Raw genomic sequence first — 21290 nt, 5'->3', positions numbered from 1 at the left:
CTTCTTTTCCTGTAAGGAGTGAGAGAAAGAGGACTGTGCATCTTTTATTCTGGTGCTCAGAGATGGAAACCTGTGGTACTGAGTGGCCCGTTCCCAAGAGAAAGGCTTTTTAGCTTGGGCTGTGATCTGATGTATTCTTTATTTAGATCATGAAATGACTTTTTAACAGCTCTCCCCTTCCCCCCCTCCGTCATTTTTTCTCTCTGTCTGCTTTTTTCCAGACTTTGACTGCACTGAGCCTTTGGGTATGGAAACTGGGGAAATCCATTCGGACCAAATCATGGCCTCGTCCCAGTACAGCAACAGCTGGTCAGCAGAACGATCACGACTCAACAACCCAGAGAACGGCTGGACGCCTTTGGAGGACACGAATAAAGAGTGGATTCAGGTATTGAACCATTCACGCATATACTGTAGATAGCAGTATTTTATGAACGAGTAGTGGAGGATTTGGGCTGGAAATGGGCAGCACAATATCTCAGTGGTTAGCATTGTGGCTTCACAGCAAGAAGGTCACTGATTCAAGTCCCGGCTGGGTCAGTTGGCGTTTGAGTGTGGAGTTTGCATGTTCTCCCCGTGTTGGCGTAGGTTTCCTCCGGGTGCTCCGGTTTCCCCCACAGTCCAAACACATGCTCTGTAGGGAAGTTGCCTGTAGTGAATGAGAGTGTATGGGTGTTTCCCAGTACTGGGTTGCAGCTAGAAAGGCATCCACTGTATAAAACAGCTGGAATAGTTGGCGGTTCATTCCACTGTAGCGACCCCTGATAAATAAGGGACTAAGCCGAAGGAAAATGAATGAATGAATGGCTAGACAAATGATTGTAGCTTCTGCAATGTTGAGCTCTATGCTTTATCCACAGACAACAGTGTCGTCCTCTGTTGAAGACCAGCAGCAACATCTGCTGAGTTTTGCCCTTTGGTCGTCAGCCAGGGAATGTTAAAACCCAAATGCATTGGTTTGCTCTGGCCCCAGTGAGTCTTTCTGGCCAACAGATGCTTGTAACCCCAACAAAGACTGTTGTATGAGCTGCATCTGGGAGAAACTAACACGATCCTAATGTCTGAGAGACAATAACTAACCCAAAGCATGGCCACACACTAGAATTGACCTTATTCTTTATATGCATACAAGCAGGCGCAGACATTGGAGACTTCTTTTTTACTTTTAGATGTTAAACATGGCTTGTTTATGCTGCGTGATGTTGCAAGCTGATATTTTCCTTATGCATGTTCCACTTTATATGTATAGTCATGAACACACTTGTTAATAGAGCAAGCAGTTTGACCGATTATTATTCCTAATCATTTCTCTCATAGTAAACGATTGCAAAGCTGTGTGCACTTCTGCATTGTAGAATAAACTCACATGCAGATTATTAGTGCATGTCTATTTTGGTCTGTGAAGAACTCTTGGCAGCCGTCATTGTGTTGATTACTCGAACACTGTAGCACCTCTGCAGGCCTTTTCTTGCACATTGGGTCTTTTCAGTGACCCAAACCCCAAGGGTGCCCTGAAAACCCAGACTTGTTTTATAATCTCTGCCTGACTGGAAAGAGCCACAGAGACTCCTCGGGGGGCTAATAACAGACGTGACCCACAGCCAAATATTTGCTGGGGCAGGTCTGGTAGGCAGATTTGTTTTTTTATTGCTATCAAAATATTGTCCTGAGAAGCTAATTGAATTAAAGGAATAATCTCAACTAAGCAGCGGTGGTCACCCTAACAACATAATTCAATTCACCAATTTACTCATGTATATATTCATACGTTTAATAGATTATTTTCCTTCTGTTTATGTGTCAACAACTCACTGATTCAAATGATTCATTCAGAGTGAACATCCAGTAAACAACTCACTGATTCAAATGGTCCATTTGGAGTGAACAACTAGTAAACAACTCACTGATTCAAATGGTCCATTTGGAGTGAACAACTAGTAAACAACTCACTGATTCTAATGATCTATTCAGAGTGACCATCCAGTAAACAACTCATTGATTCAAATGATCCATTTGGAGTGAACAACTAGTAAACAACTCACTGATTCTAATGATCTATTCAGAGTGACCATCCAGTAAACAACTCACTGATTCAAATGATCCATTTAGAGTGAACATCCAGTAAACAACTCACTGATTCTAATGATCTATTCAGAGTGACCATCCAGTAAACAACTCACTGATTCAAATGATCCATTTAGAGTGAACAACCAGTAAACAACTCACTGATTCAAGTGATCCATTCAGAGTGAACATCCAGTAAACAACTCACTGATTTAAATTATCCATTCAGAGTAAACATCCAGTAAACAACTCACTGATTCAAATGATTTGTTCAGAGAAAACATCCAGTAAACAACTCACTGATTCAAATGATCCACTTAGAGTAAGTCTCCAGTAATCAACTCACTGATTCAAATGAACAATTTAGAGTGAACTTTAAGTAAACAACTCACTGATTTAAATAATCCATTCAGTGAACATCCAGTAAACAACTCACTGATTCAAATTATCCATTCAGAGTGAACATCCAGTCAACAACTCACTGATTCAAAGATCCATTGAGTCTCCAGTAAATGATTGACCAGTTCAAACGATCCGTTCAGAGTGAGTCTCTAGCAAATGATTCACCGGTTCAAATGATCTATTCAGAGTCAGGCACCAGTAAATGATAAATTTATTCAAAGATCTGTTCAGAGTGAGTCTACAGTAAATGATTCACCAGTTCAAATGATCTGTAAGGCTCCAGTAAATAAAGTTCAGCATGTGAATTTGATTTCACACGCTTTTACTCAGATTATAATGTAATAAATATATAAATATATTGTCCCTCCTCATTTGTAAGTCTCTTTAGAGAAAGCATCTGCTATATGACTAAATGTAAATTAAAAACCAGGTAAAGACTTGTGCTGCAGTAAGGTTATAGTAGGGTATCTGCACTTTTACTCAAGCGCCTAATTTGTGTGCTTCTAAGAAGAGGAACTGTGGTGTTCATTTTATATATTTCATTGTGGAAGCAAGACGAGCATTTCCTCAGGAACTAAAGAAGTTCCCTTAAAGAGGCTGCAGATTCTGACCTCTACACTTTTAGGATTTCTTTTTGTCTCGTAAAGCAGAATCTGCTCAATATGCTGACTATGACTGTTATCTGATGATTTCTCAAGTGCTCTTGATCATGGTAATACAAAGTTCTTCTTTGAGCTCATTATGCTTATAGATTACCGCTCTCTGTCAATACGGTATCGACTGACTGTTGTATAGAGTACAAAGAGCTATACTAACACACTGCCAGGATGGAGTCAATAATTAGCCTCCACTCATTTTACAGACCATCACTTCAGCTGAAGCATCCTCATGTTCGTCAGATGACAGCATATTTGTGGATGTTTGGCATGTGGCTGTTACCATCCAAACAATATAAAGTCTTCAGTACATATTTGAGTCTCCGAGATCAGATGAAGAGAGAGAATTTGTGCCTAAACCAATCGGTTCCACATCATTTCACAGTTGCCACTTCATATTTTATTCAGGATAATTAAGTAGACTTTGCGAACGTTCACCCTCCTGGCTTGCTGAACTTGTTTAGTCATTTCAGATATTAATGAAACCCTAAATGTCTTGCCTCCCACCGCGCAGTATCGAGCACAAGCGCTTGGAATTCTCTAAAGAGTATTGATTCGAGGATGGGTACTCTTTTCGGCAGGAGGAATTTCAGCAAATCAGATGTATTCTGTTTCAGCCCTCGTGTGCCGTGCCCCTGTCAATCCCTTTCCGCCAATCAGATGTCAAAGTTGAGCCCCGCACATCTGTTTCCAAGGGAACAAAGGCGGAACCCTGCCGAGGATGAATGATTTATAATTTGGAGACGTCCTGCGCTCGTTCTCTCTCTCTCTTTCTCTCTCGTGCCCTGCACTTGTGGAGGAGTTTAATTATAACAAGCGTTATTAAAAGAGTGGAATTCTTCATTTGGCCTCCATTAAGCCACACAACAGTATTTCTCCATCTAATGGCACAGTCCGCTTGGCACACACAACTCGCTCTTCCTGTGTCCTCCAACGCATATTATCAGTTCATTATTTATTGCGTTTGCACTCTCAAATGTAATTTACAGCAGACACTTATATTATTCACAGACGCCGGCTCTTCCTTGTTAAAACACCACATTTCTTGCAGGGTTTTTCTTCCCCCTCTGGAAGGTGTCAAAAAGACAGCGTTTGTCATGCATCTTAATGCGGCTTCAAATTAGATTCAGGGTCGAACGCTCTCAGCTTGGCACTCCTGATAATTAGTCAAGGGTCAGGAGATATTGAGCTAAGCTAGTAAGCTACAGAGGCTAGTGTTCGCTTTGTATATTCATGAGCGCTCTTCCCATGCTGACAAACAAATGTGTGTTAGGAGAAAGAAGGAATGCGTGATCAAATGTGCAATGTTGTGCAGAATGCTGATTTAGGGAAATTCTCAAAATGGTATTGTTTAATATAGTTAATACTGTTTTGGCCTTTCGTCCACATGACAGCAGCATTGTCTGTGCCCTGAAACAAACGTTTGTGGATAATGTGTTTACAGAGGGGGAAAAAATCAAATCTCTCAAAAAAAAAGATGACATCATCATACCACATGACCAGAAGAAGGAAAAACCTAGCCTAGAGCGCCATCTGGGGTTTAAAGCCTAACCTAAAGCACAATCTGTAGTTTAAAAACAAGCCTAGAGCACCATCTTCTGTTAAACACTAGTCTAGAGCACCATCAGTTGTTAAACACTAGTCTAGAGTGCCATCTAATGTTACAAACTAACCTAGAATGCCGTCTGCTGTTAAACACTAGTCTAGAGCACCGTATAAAGTAAAAAAAAATAACCTAGATTGCCTTCTGCAGTAAAAAAAACTAACCTAGAGTGCCGTCTGCTGTTAAAATTAGCCTAGAGCACCATCTGATGTTACAAACTAACCTAGAGCACCTTCTGCTGTTAAAAACTAGCGTAGAGCAATACATACAGATAAAAAACTAATCTAGAGTGCGTCTGTGGTTAAAAACTAGCGTAGAGCAATGCATACAGCTAAAAAACTAATCTAGAGTGCCTTCTGCAGTTAAAAACTAGCCTACAGCGCCGTATGCAGTTTAAAAACTAATCTAGAGCACCATATACAGTTTAAAAACTAGCCTAGAGCGCCGTATACAGTTTAAAAACTAGCCTAGAGCGCCGTATGCAGTTTAAAAACTAGCCTAGAGCGCCGTATGCAGTTTAAAAACTAATCTAGAGCACCATATACAGTTTTAAAACTAGCCTTCAGCGCCGTATGCAGTTTAAAAACTAATCTAGAGCACCAAATACAGTTTAAAAACTAGCCTAGAGCGCCGTATGCAGTTTAAAACCTAGCCTAGAGCGCCGTATGCAGTTTAAAAACTAATCTAGAGCACCAAATACAGTTTAAAAACTAGCCTAGAGCGCCGTATGCAGTTTAAAACCTAGCCTAGAGCGCCGTATGCAGTTTAAAAACTAATCTAGAGCACCAAATACAGTTTAAAAACTAGCCTAGAGCGCCGTATACAGTTTAAAAACTAGCCTAGAGCGCCGTATGCAGTTTAAAAACTAGCCTAGAGCACCGTATACAGTTTAAAAACTAGCCTAGAGCGCCGTATACAGTTTAAAAACTAGCCTAGAGCACCTTTTGATGTTACAAACTAACCTAGAGCACCTTCTGCTGTTAAAAACTATAGCCTGGAGCACCGTATGCAGTCAAAAAAACTAATCTAGATCATCGTCTGCAGTTAAAACTAGCCTAGAGCACCATCTATTGTTAAAAAACTAGCCTAGCGCTCCATCTGCTGTTAAAAACAAGCCTAGAACTCCATCTGCTGTTAAAAACTAGACTAGAGCGCCAATTGCTCTTTAAAAACTAGTGTAGAGCACCCTCTGCAGATAAAAAACTAGTGTAGAGTGCTGTATGCAGTCAAAAAACTAATCTAGAAGACCATCTGCAATTAAAACTAGCCTAGAGCACCATCTATTGTTAAAAAAAATCTGCCTAAAGCTCCATCTGCTGTTTAAAAACTAGTCTAGAGCGAATTAAAAAAATCCAAGAATTAATCCATGAATCACAATCCGATGATCCGATGTATCATCCCTGCCCTGGTATTGACCCAGTTTTCCCATTTCCCATTTCTTGAAATGAAACATGCATGGATGCGAAACTTCTTGAATCCACAAAGGACGACAGCACCATCTCTGCATGTGCACACAGCTTTAAAGGCTTCCTCCAGTGCAGCATGTTTAAGGATACGGCCTGGTTTCAATCGGAAGACTGTGTTAAAGCGTGACAAGCTAAGATACCTACATCTGTACAACACATTTGACTCTCACAAGGAAACACTTCCGATTTATAGAAAGCCGTAGACTAAAACAAAAGACACTGTGAGGCTTCTTATGAAAAGCAGATTTTCAGCCCTATGGGAGACACTGGCATGAGAAAGATATATGTACAGTTAAACTCAAAACTATTAACCCTCATGTCAATTTTTCCCATATTTCCCGAATTATGTATACATTTTTTCAAAGTATTTCCTATAATATTTTTTCTTCTGGAGAAAGTCTTATTTGTTTTATTTAGGCTACAATAAAATGAGTTTTAAACCATTTTAAGGTCAATATTATTCGCCCCCTTAAGCAGTATATTTAACAATTGTTTCCAGAACAGACCACTGTTATACAATGACTTGCCTAATTACCCTAACTTTACCCTAATTACCCTAGTGAAGCCTTTAAGCTGTATAGAAGTGTCTTGAAGAATATCTAGTCTAATATTATGTGCTGTCATCATGGCAAAGAGAAAATAAACCAGTGATTAGGAATGATTTATTAAACCTATCATGATTAGAAATGTGTTGAAATGAGATCTTCTCTCTGTTAAACAGAAATCACGGGAAAATATATACAGGGGGTGAATACTTCTGACTTCAACTGTATGAATAAAACTCAGATCCTGTTTTGGTAGACAAGCGAACTGCTAGTGATGCAATAAATGCACGCTCATCCACTCCAGCAGCATCAAAGCACTTTTATGAATTATGCATTTAGATCTTGGAGAAAGTCAGTAGTTGAAAGCTGCCGTCTAGCTTCTTATGGTCCAGCAGAAGCATCTTATTATAGATCATGTTTTGTTTCATTAATCTCAGCCTCGCAATCCTTCTCATCCACCAGTAACAAATTACAAATACTCAAATGACTGTAATTGATTAGGTCAACATTTTAGTGTAGAAAAAGCCATTGTGGATGTCTTAAGGAGCAAAAATACAGCATATGGGCTCTTATATGCTGTTGTGGCATCACTCATATTGCAAGTCATATCTCTCCGGCCCCTCATTCGGGATGCTTTTCATGAACTGACCCTCATGACAAACTAATTGAGTAGCCCTGGTTTAGATGATGATGAAGATTTCACATGTATGAGGACTGAAATCACCAAATGGACTTACACGATTACTAAATTCCCTACAGAATGTTACGTTTTCACCCAAATTGCATGTAAACACATCAAGCTTTCACAGTGTAATATTCACCACTCTTGAGTACTTTTGAAAGGGCTACTTTTTACTCAGACTTTGAGTAATATTTACAACAGACACCTTTAACTCTACATGCACTGCATTTTTAATTATTTTTCAGTGCTCTTTACGCCGCTGTCATCCGCAGGTCTACCAAAACAACATGCATTTTCACAGCGGTGCTTTGAATGCACTGTAGTTCATTTATTTAGACGCTGTATTCGACTGTCCTGCTGTTCAGCTAAATAGGTTTTGATTCACAGGGATGCGAGGGCTTCTCTCTTTGGCATGTTTACCTTCATCTTGTTCATTAAAGCATCTCTGGCAAGAGGGCAGAGCGTTCGAAACAATAAAGCCATGTTTTCACGCCTAAAACTGTGGAGTGCCAAGCAGGTTTAGTGTCAGGCGGTTCAACGGGAAGCCGTCGGCTTGATTGATGGAGGTGAGAAGGAAATGTGCCAGGGCTGGAGATGGAAACAATGATTGAGACGCCACCGCTTATTCTTATCCGCCATGCCCATGTGGAGTCGCCGACCCATTTTCACTACAAAAACAGGTCGGAATTCCAGGGCACTAATTACAGACTTCCTCTGAGGAACAAAATAAATAACAAAAACATTTCGCTAAAGCTCTTAAGTGGAGTTTTATCTAGGAAGGTTAAACATGAATAGGGAGAAATGGTAGGGGAAATATCACTCCTGAAGTGACATAAATTAAAGTCTTACTGTTTTTCGTGAGTGCATTTTTAGTTGCTGTAACAGTATTTTTACTGCATCTACTTTCACTACTTCATATGTTTATTTTTTCTTGACTACAGTGAAAGGTGAAAGGAATCAGCACAGTTAGATTTTTGCTTGTTTAGTTGCACAGATTTGTTTAAATTGATTATTAGAGATGCATATATTTATGTAATGTGCTCTCAGATTAAATTAATTTTAAATTTTACAATTTTACACAATTTGTACTGTGCAAGGTAAAAAAAATCTGTCATTTTATGGTTTATTTCTGGCTGTTGGGGTGCCAGAAAAAAAAAAAACTGTAAAATATCGGCCTTTAAATTACAGAAATTTACTGAAAAATAACAGAGGTTGAATTACAGAAATTTACCAGAAATTTATATTTAAGGAAATTTATATTCTAATTTAATGTCCTTTATTTTACATTAAATTTCTGTTATTTAATAGCAGTTATTTTACAGTTTGTTTGTTTTTTTAAGTTTTTTTTTGTAGGATTTTAAATCATATTATAAAATAGAATTAATATTGCTATAATAAGTAGGTAATTAGGCCCACACAAAATCTGCGTACGCAGAAATCCACAGATTTTTAGTCCATCGAGTCAATTTTTGTTCATGTGTAAATGTGTGTAAATTTATATTTATTCAGTTTTTATATTAATTTCAGTAATATTATTGACTAAAAGGAAAATGTTTGTATGATTTATATACTATACACTTTATAAAGTAATATGTTCTATCTGTCAGATATATTTTATTAGAGACTTGCTTTGTTTACTAAATAAGTGGATCTAATTGGATTTGCATTGTGCATTAAATAAAAGTAAAAATAATAATAATAATTTTATATATTACTTTAAGTTTATAGTTATGATACTCCCAAAATCTTCCACATAATCTGTAGATATTTTACAAAATTCTGTGCAGAAATAGCAAATAGAGTAGCATATTGTTTACCATGCTACTCTGAATATTCACTCAGAAATAGCATGTCAGGAGCTGATCTCACCGAAAACGCAAAGCACACCTCACTGCCTTTTTGTTGACAAGAAGAAAAGGAGCACAGTGCGCTCCTAGATGTTGCTAGACAACAACTGAATCAGCTGGGTATTTTGCGAGAGTGTTGCTGTTGATATTAATATAACGTTAATATCGAATAGTATTGTGATATTCAACATTTGTGAAGTCATACAGCTCTGGATAACTTAGAACAGAAGCCACAAGTCTCTCCTCCATCTTTAAAAGTCTCCCTTGTTGTCTTGACAATATAAATACTGAGACACCTCATCAGAAACTCAGCCCCTGCTGTCATTTGATTGGAGAATGAAACAGACGTGAGTAACATGCTTTTTCCGCTCAGAGTTGACTTTTTTAACTGAGAGTCTACGGCGCGCAACAGCAAAACGCAAGACGCAGCAGACGGTTACAATGCGAGGTGCGAAGGGCGCATAAGCAGCGCGCAAAATGCTCACGGCCGATAGTAAACAATTCAAAAGAGGCGCCTCTCAACGCATAAAGTGCGTTCAGTGTGATTGGCCCTTAGTTGGGCTTAGTAATAAGTGAAATTCCTGTATGCCGCCCGCCAACCACTAAGCAGAGTCGCTTTAGGACAGCACGTGAGAGAGGGTTGTCTGCTGTCATTTTTAAGGTGCGAGGTATAATTTTAATTGGTTAGCATTGTGGCAGATCACCTTCTGCACCTTTAATTTAATTAATAAGTTAACCCAGCAGTTGGGTTAGTCCCTATTGCACCCAAAATTAAGTTGAAGTAACCCAGCGTTTTCTAGAGTTTAAAGTAAACATTTTTAAAACTACGTAGTAAAGTACAATTCCTGAGAACAACTATTTAATTCAAGTAATTTGAGTATATGGGCAACATGGTGGCTCAGTGATGACCACTTTTGCTTCACAGCATGAAAGTTGCTGGTTCGAGTACCGGCTGGGTAAATTGTCTTTTCTGTGTGGAGTTTGCATGTTCTCCCCATGTTGGTGTGGGTTTCCTCCGGGTGCTCCAGTTTCCCCCAAAGTCCAAACACATGTGCTATAGGGGAACTGATGAACTAAATTGGCCGTAGTGTATGAGTGAATGCTAGAGTATATAAGTGTTTCCCAGTGCTGGGTTGCGGCTGGAAGGGCATATGCTGTGAAAAACATATGCTGGAATAGTTGGCGGTTCATTCCACTGTGGCAACCTCTGAAATAGAGACTAAGCTGGAGGTTATTGAGTGAATGCATAATTCAATGAGGCTTTTTTTCAGAGTAGAGACAGCACATTTAGCCGTATCCTGTTAGCATGTGGTTTACATGTGTTTACAATTAGCGATGGTCAATCTAGACGTAGCTATGTCCGCTTTGCATTGTTTTGCTTAGATTTTTCCCCTCTCTCTCTCTTCAATTAAAGGATTAGCTGCTGCTATTTTGAGCCGGGCGCTGTTCTCCTGCCAGCTGATGAGTAATTAGACAGTGGGACTGTAATTAACATGAGAGTCTCTACTGACAAAGCCTGCAGAGCTGGTGTCAAGCTAGGCCACCCTGCTAGCATCACACCTGCGCTAGGTACATTCTCATGGTTTCGATTTTAAACCATCTTCAGTGCCTACACGTAATTAGCTTAAAGCGGATAAAATGTCTTCTGATATCATTAAATATGAGTCCAGGTGTATGATGGATTTGTAAACCCTTCTGCTAATATGGAAGAGCTGCAGAGGTTAGCAACGTAGCATTTATGCTACATTCATGCCAAGGAAAGTCTATTTCTCAGACACACATGATATTTTATTATTTTTTCAGAGGTCAATGTGTTTTCTAGTATTGCTAACTAAACATTCTGGAAATTTAGAAGGACCAGAAATATAGTTTGAGCATTGACTTCAAAAATGTAATAGTACAGTGTTTGTAATGGAAGACACAGGACAACAGAGATAGAGGATCCACATGCACTTTATTTAAAGCTTAGTCAAACAGGCATGGGTCATAACAGGAACAAACAGGAACATGAGGGTAATCCAAAGAGCGTTGTTATAAACAAGCAGATGGTCAGAATAGGCAGCAAAGAATCAGCGCTCAACCAATCATTGAGTTACCAGCTGTGTGTATGTAATCATAGGGAATCAGGAAGTGGTGTGAGTGAAGTGCATGATGATATTCGTAGTGCAATTCAGTGACTGATCTGTAGTTCTCCAGTGATCTGCAAGGATTAGATCGCTGGTGATCATAACAGTGTGAAGCATCTATCTATCTATCTATCTATCTATCTATCTATCTATCCATCCATCCATCCATCCATCCATCCATCCATCCATCCATCCATCCATCCATCCATCCATCCATCCATCCATCCATCCATCCATCCATCCATCCATCCATCCATCCATCCATCCATCCATCCACAATGAATGGGCAGTGTACATTAATTAACTCATTTAATTTCTCAAGGATATACATATACCCAGATTAGCCCAAATTGTATTGGTAGTGCCTTTTTGCCAGATGTTATAAGTCTAAAAACCAACAAAAATACAAATTTAAATTAGAAACAAAAGTTTATTTTTTATGCTCACAATGTTGATTATTAATAAGCCATTTTTAATGACACTTGAATTAATTATTATACATGAATTGTGCATGTTGTAATGATTTTACCTTTGCATATAGTTTTTCTCTCGTTGATTTTTTTGTCTTGTTTCTAGTCCAAATATCTAAAATTCTTAAATCAAGAAGCATTTTCTAGACAAGCAATAAATACAGTTCAGAAATAATAAGTTGAACTTCAGTAAGTTTTTCATTCAAATAAGCAAAATAATAAGAAAAAGAATAAAGAAAAAGAATTAGTTTTTTCTTTTGACAGAAGATTATTTCTCTTACCCCATTGGCAGATTATTTTGCCTATGAAAATTGAATGAAAAACTCACTTAATTTTGACTTATTATTTCTGAAAACACAACAATACGTGTAGCCTGTCCAGAAAATGCTTCTTGCTTTGAGAATTTTTAGGTATTTGGAGTAGAAACAAGACAAGAACTCTAAGTAAGCAGTGTTTTTTTCGCAGTGTGTTCAATCAAGAAAGTGGACTAGTATTAAGTAGATTGTAACAGTGACCACAGGTGCTTGAAAAAAAAAAAAAAACTAGCCCTTCTCTCTTCTTTCATTTTATAGTGTTGTTTTTATATCCGCTCCACTTCCACCCCAATCCTCCCCTTTAAACTGGTCCAGGACATTTCACTCTAGACGAGAAGTAGATGATCACCACTCAGGCAACATGCATAATTTTACAAATTAAAAAAGCTGGAAGTGCTAAAAATAACACCGGCTAATTCCGCCAGGTAAATTGGGTGATGAATGGGAGGTCTTGCAGGAGCCTATAGATCTCTCAGCTGGCAGTAATACAATTTTCATGAAAATGTGAATTAATTATACCTGTGCTTAATGGAATTTTAGAGGAGCTTTCGGAGCGGGCAGGTGTCGTGGGATGGGATGGTGGGAGGAATCCGTGGGTTTTGATGGATGAAGTAGAACTTTGCCCTGCCAAACCTGCCGTCCCACATTTGTGTTTGCTTTGACTGGGCCGTCCCGCATCTGTCTGGTCTACGTCTTAGTTCCTCCTCAGTAACCCGCAGCAGATGGTGTTTGAGCCTTAGATACACAAGAGCAGTCGCGGATTTAATGACTGAACAATTTGTGGATTTTTGTCATCCACTAATAAGCAAGACGAGAGTTAATGAGACAAGAAAGCATGGAAAAATAGTACACTATAGTAAAACACACGGTTTATTTTGTTGTAGATGCTATGGTAACACTATAACTACTACAGTTATATAAACAAAGTAGTGTAAGGTAATATACAACATTTTCAGATCGCCATATTGTCCCCCTGTGAGATCCCCGATGCGCGATACTATCACATGGTGGCGAGGCAGTGTTATGTTTACTTATTTGCTTATTTTTTTAACCATTTCTAAACATATTTAATAAACATTCGGCTATTTTTTTTTTTTTTTTTACTGTTTTAAGACTCTAATTCATTCGCATTACATTTTTCTTGGAAATTAATTAAAATCACAGCGCTCTTATAGCTAAATAGGCGCAGAGGCCGAAATTATCTCAAACAAGACTCGATGCAGCGGTGCAGGACAGGATTTGATGGTGACTACAGGTCCATGCTGTTATCTGTGAGAATGCCACACACTCTTTCTCTCACACACACACTTTCTCATTCTCACACACACACACACACACAGAGGCTCTGATGAAATAAAACACACACTCTTTGTAAATGTAATTAGCTCTGAGAAGTCTTCGCTGAGGTCCATGCTTCACAGATGGACTGTGGGGGAAAATGAGCAGGTTTTAACACAGCAGAACTTCCCCGTGACACAATTATCCAAACACACTCACACTTGGACTCTCGCCAGCCGCATAAATGAACGATCTGCTTTTATTTAATATTGCATGTCAGATATCAACTGATATGATGAGAACAGCTTTGTTTTATCGCAATCTCTCTGAACATTTCCCCTCACATAACCTGCATCATCCCCTGAAAAACAGCAGAAATAGAGACGGACAGAAAACAGCGGAGTCAGCTGGCTCCAGGACACTTCTCCTTCCCCTCCAGAGATGTTTGGCTTTCGCTCGGGACACTTTCTCACAGTGATTGCAGCAGACTTTAAATTAGATTTGCTGCTATAAAACTGCACATTCACACTAGTGGCTGACACACACACACTACTTCAGCTCTTGTCCTCAAATGTCAGTGTGGTTTTAACGGTTGGGATATTTCCTTAACAGCAAAATGACATAATTCATTGTTGTTTGTTTTGCGGTGGTGATGCCTCTGATGAAACGCTGGCCTGCTTTTCTTTATAAGAGCAGGACAGTGATGTACTTTTGCAGTCTGTTGTTTTCTGGAAGCTTTCTTAGGCTGGGAATTCCCACCAGGAGCCGGGGCTTTCCCTAAATCTCCTGTTTGTATTGCTTTTAAAGGTGAAGTGTGTGTGTTTTTATTCCCCCTTGATGTCAAAATATTTTCTACAATCCCAGCTTAATATGCAGAGACATCTACAAGTAAACAATTCAAAGGCTGATTTGCCTGGAAAGTGACTGATCAAAACATTGAGCTGCTTCTTGGAGATTCCTGAACGGCCAGAGACTGGGACTAACTAACTAACTGACTGACCAATAGCAAGGAAACAGCTCAGCCAATGGAAGGTGAGGCAGATCTAACTGACTAATAGCAGCAGCGACAGCTCAGTGGAGTGATTTTAAGGTGTAACTAGCTGGCCAATAGCAGAAGAGACAGCTCAGCCAATGGAGTTTAAGGTCAATCTAACTGACCAATAGTAGCAGGGACAGCTCAGCCAATGGAGTTAGTTTGGGGTAAATCTAACTGACCAATAACATAATCAATAGCTCATCCAATGGAGTGAGTTTAAGGTGAGACTAACTGGCCAATGGGAATGACAGCTCAGCCAATAAAGTTTAAGGTAGATCTAACTGACCAATAGCAGCAGAGACATTTCAGCCAATAAAGGGAGTTAAAGTTGGAACTAAATGACCAATGAAGTTTGATTATATATATATGGGATATGAGCTCAGCCAACGGAGTGAGTTTAAGGTAGATCTCACTGACCAATAGCAGCAGAGACAGCTCAGTCAATGAAGGGAGTTTTAGGTAGATCTAACTGACCAATAGCAGCACCGACAGCTCAGCCAATGGAGTTTGAGGTGAATCTAACTGACCAGTAGCAGCAGGGAAAATTCCGCCAGTGGAGTGACTTTGAGGTGTAACTAACTGACCAATTGCAGCAGTAACAACTCAGCCAATAGAATTTGAGGAAGAATTAACTGACCAATAGCAGGAAAGACAGCCTAGGCAATGGAATGAGTTTAAGGTGGAACTAACTGGCCAATAGCAACCACGGCACAGCCAATGGAAGTATTTTAAGGAACTAACTGGCCAATAGCAGAAGAGACAGCTCAGTAGGGAGTAAGTTTGAGGCTAAACTAACTGACCAATAGCAACAGAGATAGTTCAGCCAATGGATTTTGAGACAAAACTAACTAACCAATGGCAGCAACATCTCAGCCAATGGAATTTGAGACAGAACTAACTGACCATTTGCACCAGAGACAGTTCAGCCAATGGAATGACTTTGAGCTAGAGCTAACTGACCAATAGCTGAAGCGACAGCTCAGCCAATGGAGTAAGTTTGAGGCAGATTTAACTGACCAATGACAGCATTGTGGAAACCTGTTAGAAAGCATCATTAATTTTGGTATTTAATTGTGCTCTTTTATAATGATTATATAGACAGGTCTGATCCTCTGTACTGTAAAATGCATTGGGATTTTCTCTCGTTTATATATATATTTTTTTCTCTAGTGTCATTCACCCCTCCCCCACTCCTCTTTTAAAGCAGAAAGTGGTTAATAAATCACAAGGCGCTCATTAGTTCTGATCTGTGATCAGCTGGTGTGGGCGAAACTGATCCAGACTGTCTTTTCTCCAGCCAAGCTTTCTGATCTCCGGTCGCTGGCCGCTGCACAGCTCTCTCATCTCCCGCCATGGAGATTTGAGCAGAGCCACATATCAGATCTGCAGAAACAAAGACCTTATTTGTGTGATATCAGAGCAATGTTCTGCACAATATTGAAAAGACTGAGTTTGCAGTAAGCTCTTTCTGTGATCATAGAGTGCACTAGTGTGATTCTGGAGTTTTTTTCATTAATTAATTACAGTTTTTACCTCCTAAAATTACGCTACACTCTAAAATGCCGGGTTGCTGTAACCCAACTCTGTGTCAAATATTACAGAAATGTATTCATAGATTGCAGAAATACAGTACATCCATTTCAAAAAGTTATTTTGCAATTTTGACTTGCTCTTCTAAAAAATGCTGGGTTGTTGTCACATTTACACAAACACCACAGCTGGGTTAAAAAGTGTCATTTAAATTTAACAGAGTAAAATTACCCAATGTTAGGTCATGACAGCTCATTTTCAGAGCTCATATGCTCTTTTGATTTAACCTTTAGTTTTTGTTTTTTAGTACAAAATGAAATAATGTTTATTTAGTGAAATGCAAAGCAAAATTGCATTTCATGGTACGGTCACTTATACAGAATAAATTAACCCAATATATCACAAAGGTGTTATCTTGCAATTTTGGCCAGAACCCAAAATATGTATTTTTGTTCAGGCTACTTGTTTAAAATGAGCTGAATCAACATAATTCTTGATGTTTGTTTGGAACAATTTAAAATTGTACAACCCATTAAGTTAACTTAATTCATTTGTGTTGGGACAACATGAAGGAGTCGTGTGGAAACCAGCATTTTTACAGTGAGTTTTATCCTCTAAAAACGCTCGGTAGTCATAACCCAATATAGTGTACATTGTGGACAAACCCAACATTGGGTTCATCATGAATATAAATGACTGTTTTTAATATTTTTTAAACTTCTAAACTTTTTGTTGTTGTTGTTGGGTTTGTGCATATTTAACCCAAAGTTGGTTTATGAAAACCCAACACTATAGAGTGCATTGTAACCCAACGTTTGGCCCAAGGGTGTCTGAGAGAATGGAGAAATGTTGGGTCAATATGTACAAACTCAACTGCTGGATTAAAAATAACTTGTGAAATGTGTTAAAATGGCATTTACATCTAATAACATATAAATACTAACCCAACGTTGAGTTTGTCTATAAATTGACCCAGTGTTTGTTTACAACAACCCAGCATTTTATTGAGGGCGTTGTGCTCTTTTAAAACCTTAGCGCAAAATAAACATTGAATTTCATTAAACAGCCAGTTATATTGCAGACATGCATTGGTGTGTGTCTAATATACAGGTGTTATCTTGTCTCGTTCTAGCTTTTAAAAAATCCTGGGTTTTCGTAACCCAATGTTGGGTCAATTGAGAATAAACCCAATATTGGGATAATATTTTCAATTAAATTTAAATTAAACTTTCAAGTTTTAATTTAAAAAAAAAAAAAATTATTTATTTATTTTTATTGGGTTTGTCTATATTTGACACAAGTCTATATTTATATATAAGTCTACATTTGACCAGTGCTGGGTTTGTATATTTTGACATACAGTAGCTTCAAAAAAATGCTGGGTTGTCATAACTTAATGTTGGGTCAATTGTGGAAAAACCTAACATCGTGTTCATTTTTTCAATTACATTTTATTTTATGCTAAATGGTTATATCAAGATATTATCTCGCAATTTTGGCCAGCTTTAGCTTTTACGTTAAATGCTTGGTTGTTGTAGCCCAACATTGGGTCAAACCAAACCAACTCTCACTCACTCTTGAAGTGCCACACATATTGCATTTCTCCATGCAATCACTTGCATTAAGAATCCTCCATTGCCATCCACACACTGTACACATTGTTTAATCTTCGGTAACCTTCCTCCTGACCGCCTCTCTTGCCGCGAGCTCACAGGAATGACATCAGAACTCATGACTACTTCATGAAGCATCCATTTTTCAACACACATCTGAAATACACATTCCCTTTCAGACCATTTCTTTTTTTTTTTTTGCACTAAATATCCTTCCTCATCCAATAAGCTCTTGTCTCCCGTTCAGGAAATTAAATCGTCACGTCGACTATATGCTTTATTAAATCGGGATTCATTAAAATTAATCTTTCATTCTAATATTCACCTGGGGTCTCAATATGTGACACGCGATAAGCCACTTTTAAAGCGATACTCCCTGTGTTGTATTTTAATATGGCAGTAATACGTTTTATTTTCTCTCCTCAGGTTGATCTTGGATTTCTGCGCTTTGTCTCGGCCATCGGCACACAGGGAGCCATTTCTCAGGAGACCAAGAAGAAATATTACGTGAAGGAATATAAGGTGGACGTGAGCTCCAATGGTGAAGACTGGATCACTATTAAGGATGGCCCAAAACAGAAGGTGAGGTTTATTTGTGGGGTCTTTCCTAAAGGTGCATTGAATCTGTTGTTTTAGTTACACTTTCCCTCATACACTGATTTAACCACATACAGTTGAAGACCACCAGTTAAACTAGAATTATTTATATTTTCTCCAATTCTGTTCGACACATTGATAGTTTTAATAACTCATTTCTAATGACTTATTTATTTTCTCTTTGTCATGATGACAGCACATAATATTAGACTAGATATTCTTCAGGACACTAGTGTTCAGATTAAAGTGACATTTAAAGGCTTCACTAGGGTAATCAGGGTAAAGTTAGGGAAATTGGGCAAGTCATTTTATAACAAACTAATATTGCTGAAGGGCGCTAATAATATTGACCTTAAAATGGTTTTTAAAAAATAAAAACTGCTTTCATTTTAGCCAAAATAAAACACATTAGATTTTTTTCCAGAAGAAAAAATATAGGAAATACTGTGAGTTTCCTTGCTCCTTTATTTATTTATTTATTTATTTATTTATTTATTTATTTATTTATTTATTTGTATGTTTGTTTTTAAATTTATTTATTTTTATTACAAATGGGTAAAACCAAGTGAAGGACAGGGGGATGTAAAGACTTAAAAAGACAATTATTAGTATTTTATATTATTAGTATTTATTTTCATTTTCTTAAGTGTAAATATTTCTGCTGACAAAACTTTTATCATGTAGTACTGTTACACCAAATGAGATTTTAATCTTATTATATATATATATATATATATATATATATATATATATATATATATATATATTCCAGCTGTGGCGGCAGGCCTTTTTTTTACACAGATCTGCCTGTGGCGTTATTTCAGTGACAAATGTCGTTAGCGCAGTATTAGAAGTCGAGATCGCGTTTATGTAATAGCCTACAGCATGTGGATCTCTTTGCTTGCGCGCTGATTTCCTCTGCTCGTGCACAAAACTTCTTGCACGCCCCCTCAAATATAAGCCGCTTCAAGAGAGCGCAGATCTTCTTGTGCGCTCTCAAATAAACACTGCTGAAGTGCATCCATATATCTATCTATCGTGTTTTTCTTTTCCATTAATATTTTGTGTTTTTTATTTTCTATTATTATGATTTAATATTTGGCCAAAGTGTCAAATATACTACACATTCATTCATTCATTCATTCATTTTCCTTAAGCTTAGGCCCTGATTTATCAGGGCTTGCCACAGCAGAATGAACCGCCAACTACTCTTGCATATGTTTTAAGCAGCCGATGCCCTTCCAACCACATATACTAAACGTCTCCCTATATTTAACCGATCTATGTTGTGGTATGTGTTAATGCCGTTCACCTGATGGCAAGTGGATCAACGTCTCTTAAATCAGTCCCGTGCTAAACAGTGTCCAACCAGCTGTTCAAACACTCAAACCCTGAAAAACCCTTCCCAGAATGCCTCTCGCTCGCTTCATTTGCCACTCTCTGTTTATTAACTCTTTTGTTCTTTCATTTCAAGTTAAAAAGTCCCACCACAAATGTTGACATCATTCCTTAAAGAGAGGGAGAAAAAAAAGAGTGGTGTCTTTGGAGTTTTACAGAGCTTGCAGATTCAGTCTTTTAAGAGGGCGGATTAACATACCACACAGAGCACATAATGCAGTCAGAGACACACACACATGCGTCTGGAGTAAAAACACACGGTGACAGTGCTACAATGAGGACGATGTTTACAGGGATTCCTGCCAATGAGCTCTGGAAATGTAGCTCTTCAAGGATTACTTCCATGTTAGACTGGAAAAATACAAGGGCTTCTTTAGCATTTAGAGGAAAGTGAGCTGTATGGAACCAAACCTGGACTGTTTAACAGTGCTTCATTGTAATATGTCAAATATGTAATGGTTAGGGACTGTTCCAGGTTCAGGACAAGTATAGATGGCTGTGTTAACGCAGATAATCCTAGTACTGCTTGTTGCTTGGCATAGAAAAAAGCAACAAAGCTTGTGTTTACACTAATGCAATTACAGTGGAAACAGGGTTATTGCATGCATTAAAGTAAAATTAAACTGTTTTTGTCATAAAATAAATGCTTAGTGACTAGTTTTTATTTATTCATTCATTTTCCTTCAGCTTAGTCTCTATTACAGAGGTTGCCACAGTGGAATGAACCACCAACTATTCTACCATATGTTTTACGCAGTGTAAAGGGTGTTTTCCAGTTCTAGGTTGCGGCTGGAAGGGCATCCTAGTACTGGAAAATACCCTTACACACTCATTCACACACACACACACACACACACACATAAACTATGGCCAGTTTAGTTCATTAATTCCCCAATAACGCATGTGTTTGGACTGTGGGGGAAACCGGAGCACCTGGAGGAAACCAACACTGGGAGAACATGCAAACTCCACACAGAAATGACAAATGACCCAGCCGGGACTCGAACCAGCGACCTTCTTGCTGTGAGGCCAGTGCTAACCACTGAGCCACCATAAAACTATAATATTATCTTATTGATGCTAAAATTGCAGGCTAAATAATCACTAACTAATGAATAAATACATTTTTAAGCTTGTTACTAAAGCAACATATCTAATTCCCCTTTAATTTGAACTCAATATATTGAAAATAATAATAATAAATAAAACTCTTAAGTTAAAAAAAATGTTATGAACCATAAACATATTAAAAAAGCAAACACACATGCTCTAACACAAAATTATTTTAATTAAAATAAATATATAAAAAAAAAATGTAAAAACTCTAATGGCCCCCTTTTCATCAGCATCTTACATCCTTGAATTGTTTTGAATATTTATTTGTGATTATTTTTAAATGTATATACATTAATAAAGCTATACTTTGCATTATAAAAATTTTGCATTAAATTACAAATAATAAATAAGTCAATAAAAAATTAAAATCAATTTAAAAATAAATAAATAAATGTAAAAAAATAAAAGAAATATAAAAACAAATAAATACATATAAAAATAAATAAATAAATTGAAAAATAAATACATTTAAAAACAAATAAATAAATGTAAAAGTTAATTAATTAATTAATTAATTAAAAAAATTAATGTAAAAAATAATAAAAAT

The 21290-nt window shown here is 37.8% G+C and overlaps 1 protein-coding gene across 24 annotated transcripts in view; it reads left to right on the top strand.

The window, feature by feature from the left end:
• nrp1a (neuropilin 1a) overlaps positions 1-21290 on the top strand; it is a 453654-nt gene that overhangs the window by 391492 nt on the left and 40872 nt on the right. For all 24 annotated transcript variants that reach the window (XM_073940109.1, XM_073940107.1, XM_073940105.1 and 21 more), the window contains 2 exon segments: positions 222-388; positions 18059-18214. In XM_073940109.1, coding sequence (XP_073796210.1) covers positions 222-388; positions 18059-18214 — 323 coding nt within the window.

Source organism: Danio rerio, chromosome 24 (genome assembly GCF_049306965.1).
Source record: "Danio rerio strain Tuebingen ecotype United States chromosome 24, GRCz12tu, whole genome shotgun sequence".
Lineage (NCBI taxonomy): Eukaryota > Metazoa > Chordata > Actinopteri > Cypriniformes > Danionidae > Danio > Danio rerio.
This window is presented reverse-complemented; position numbering and strand designations above follow the sequence as displayed.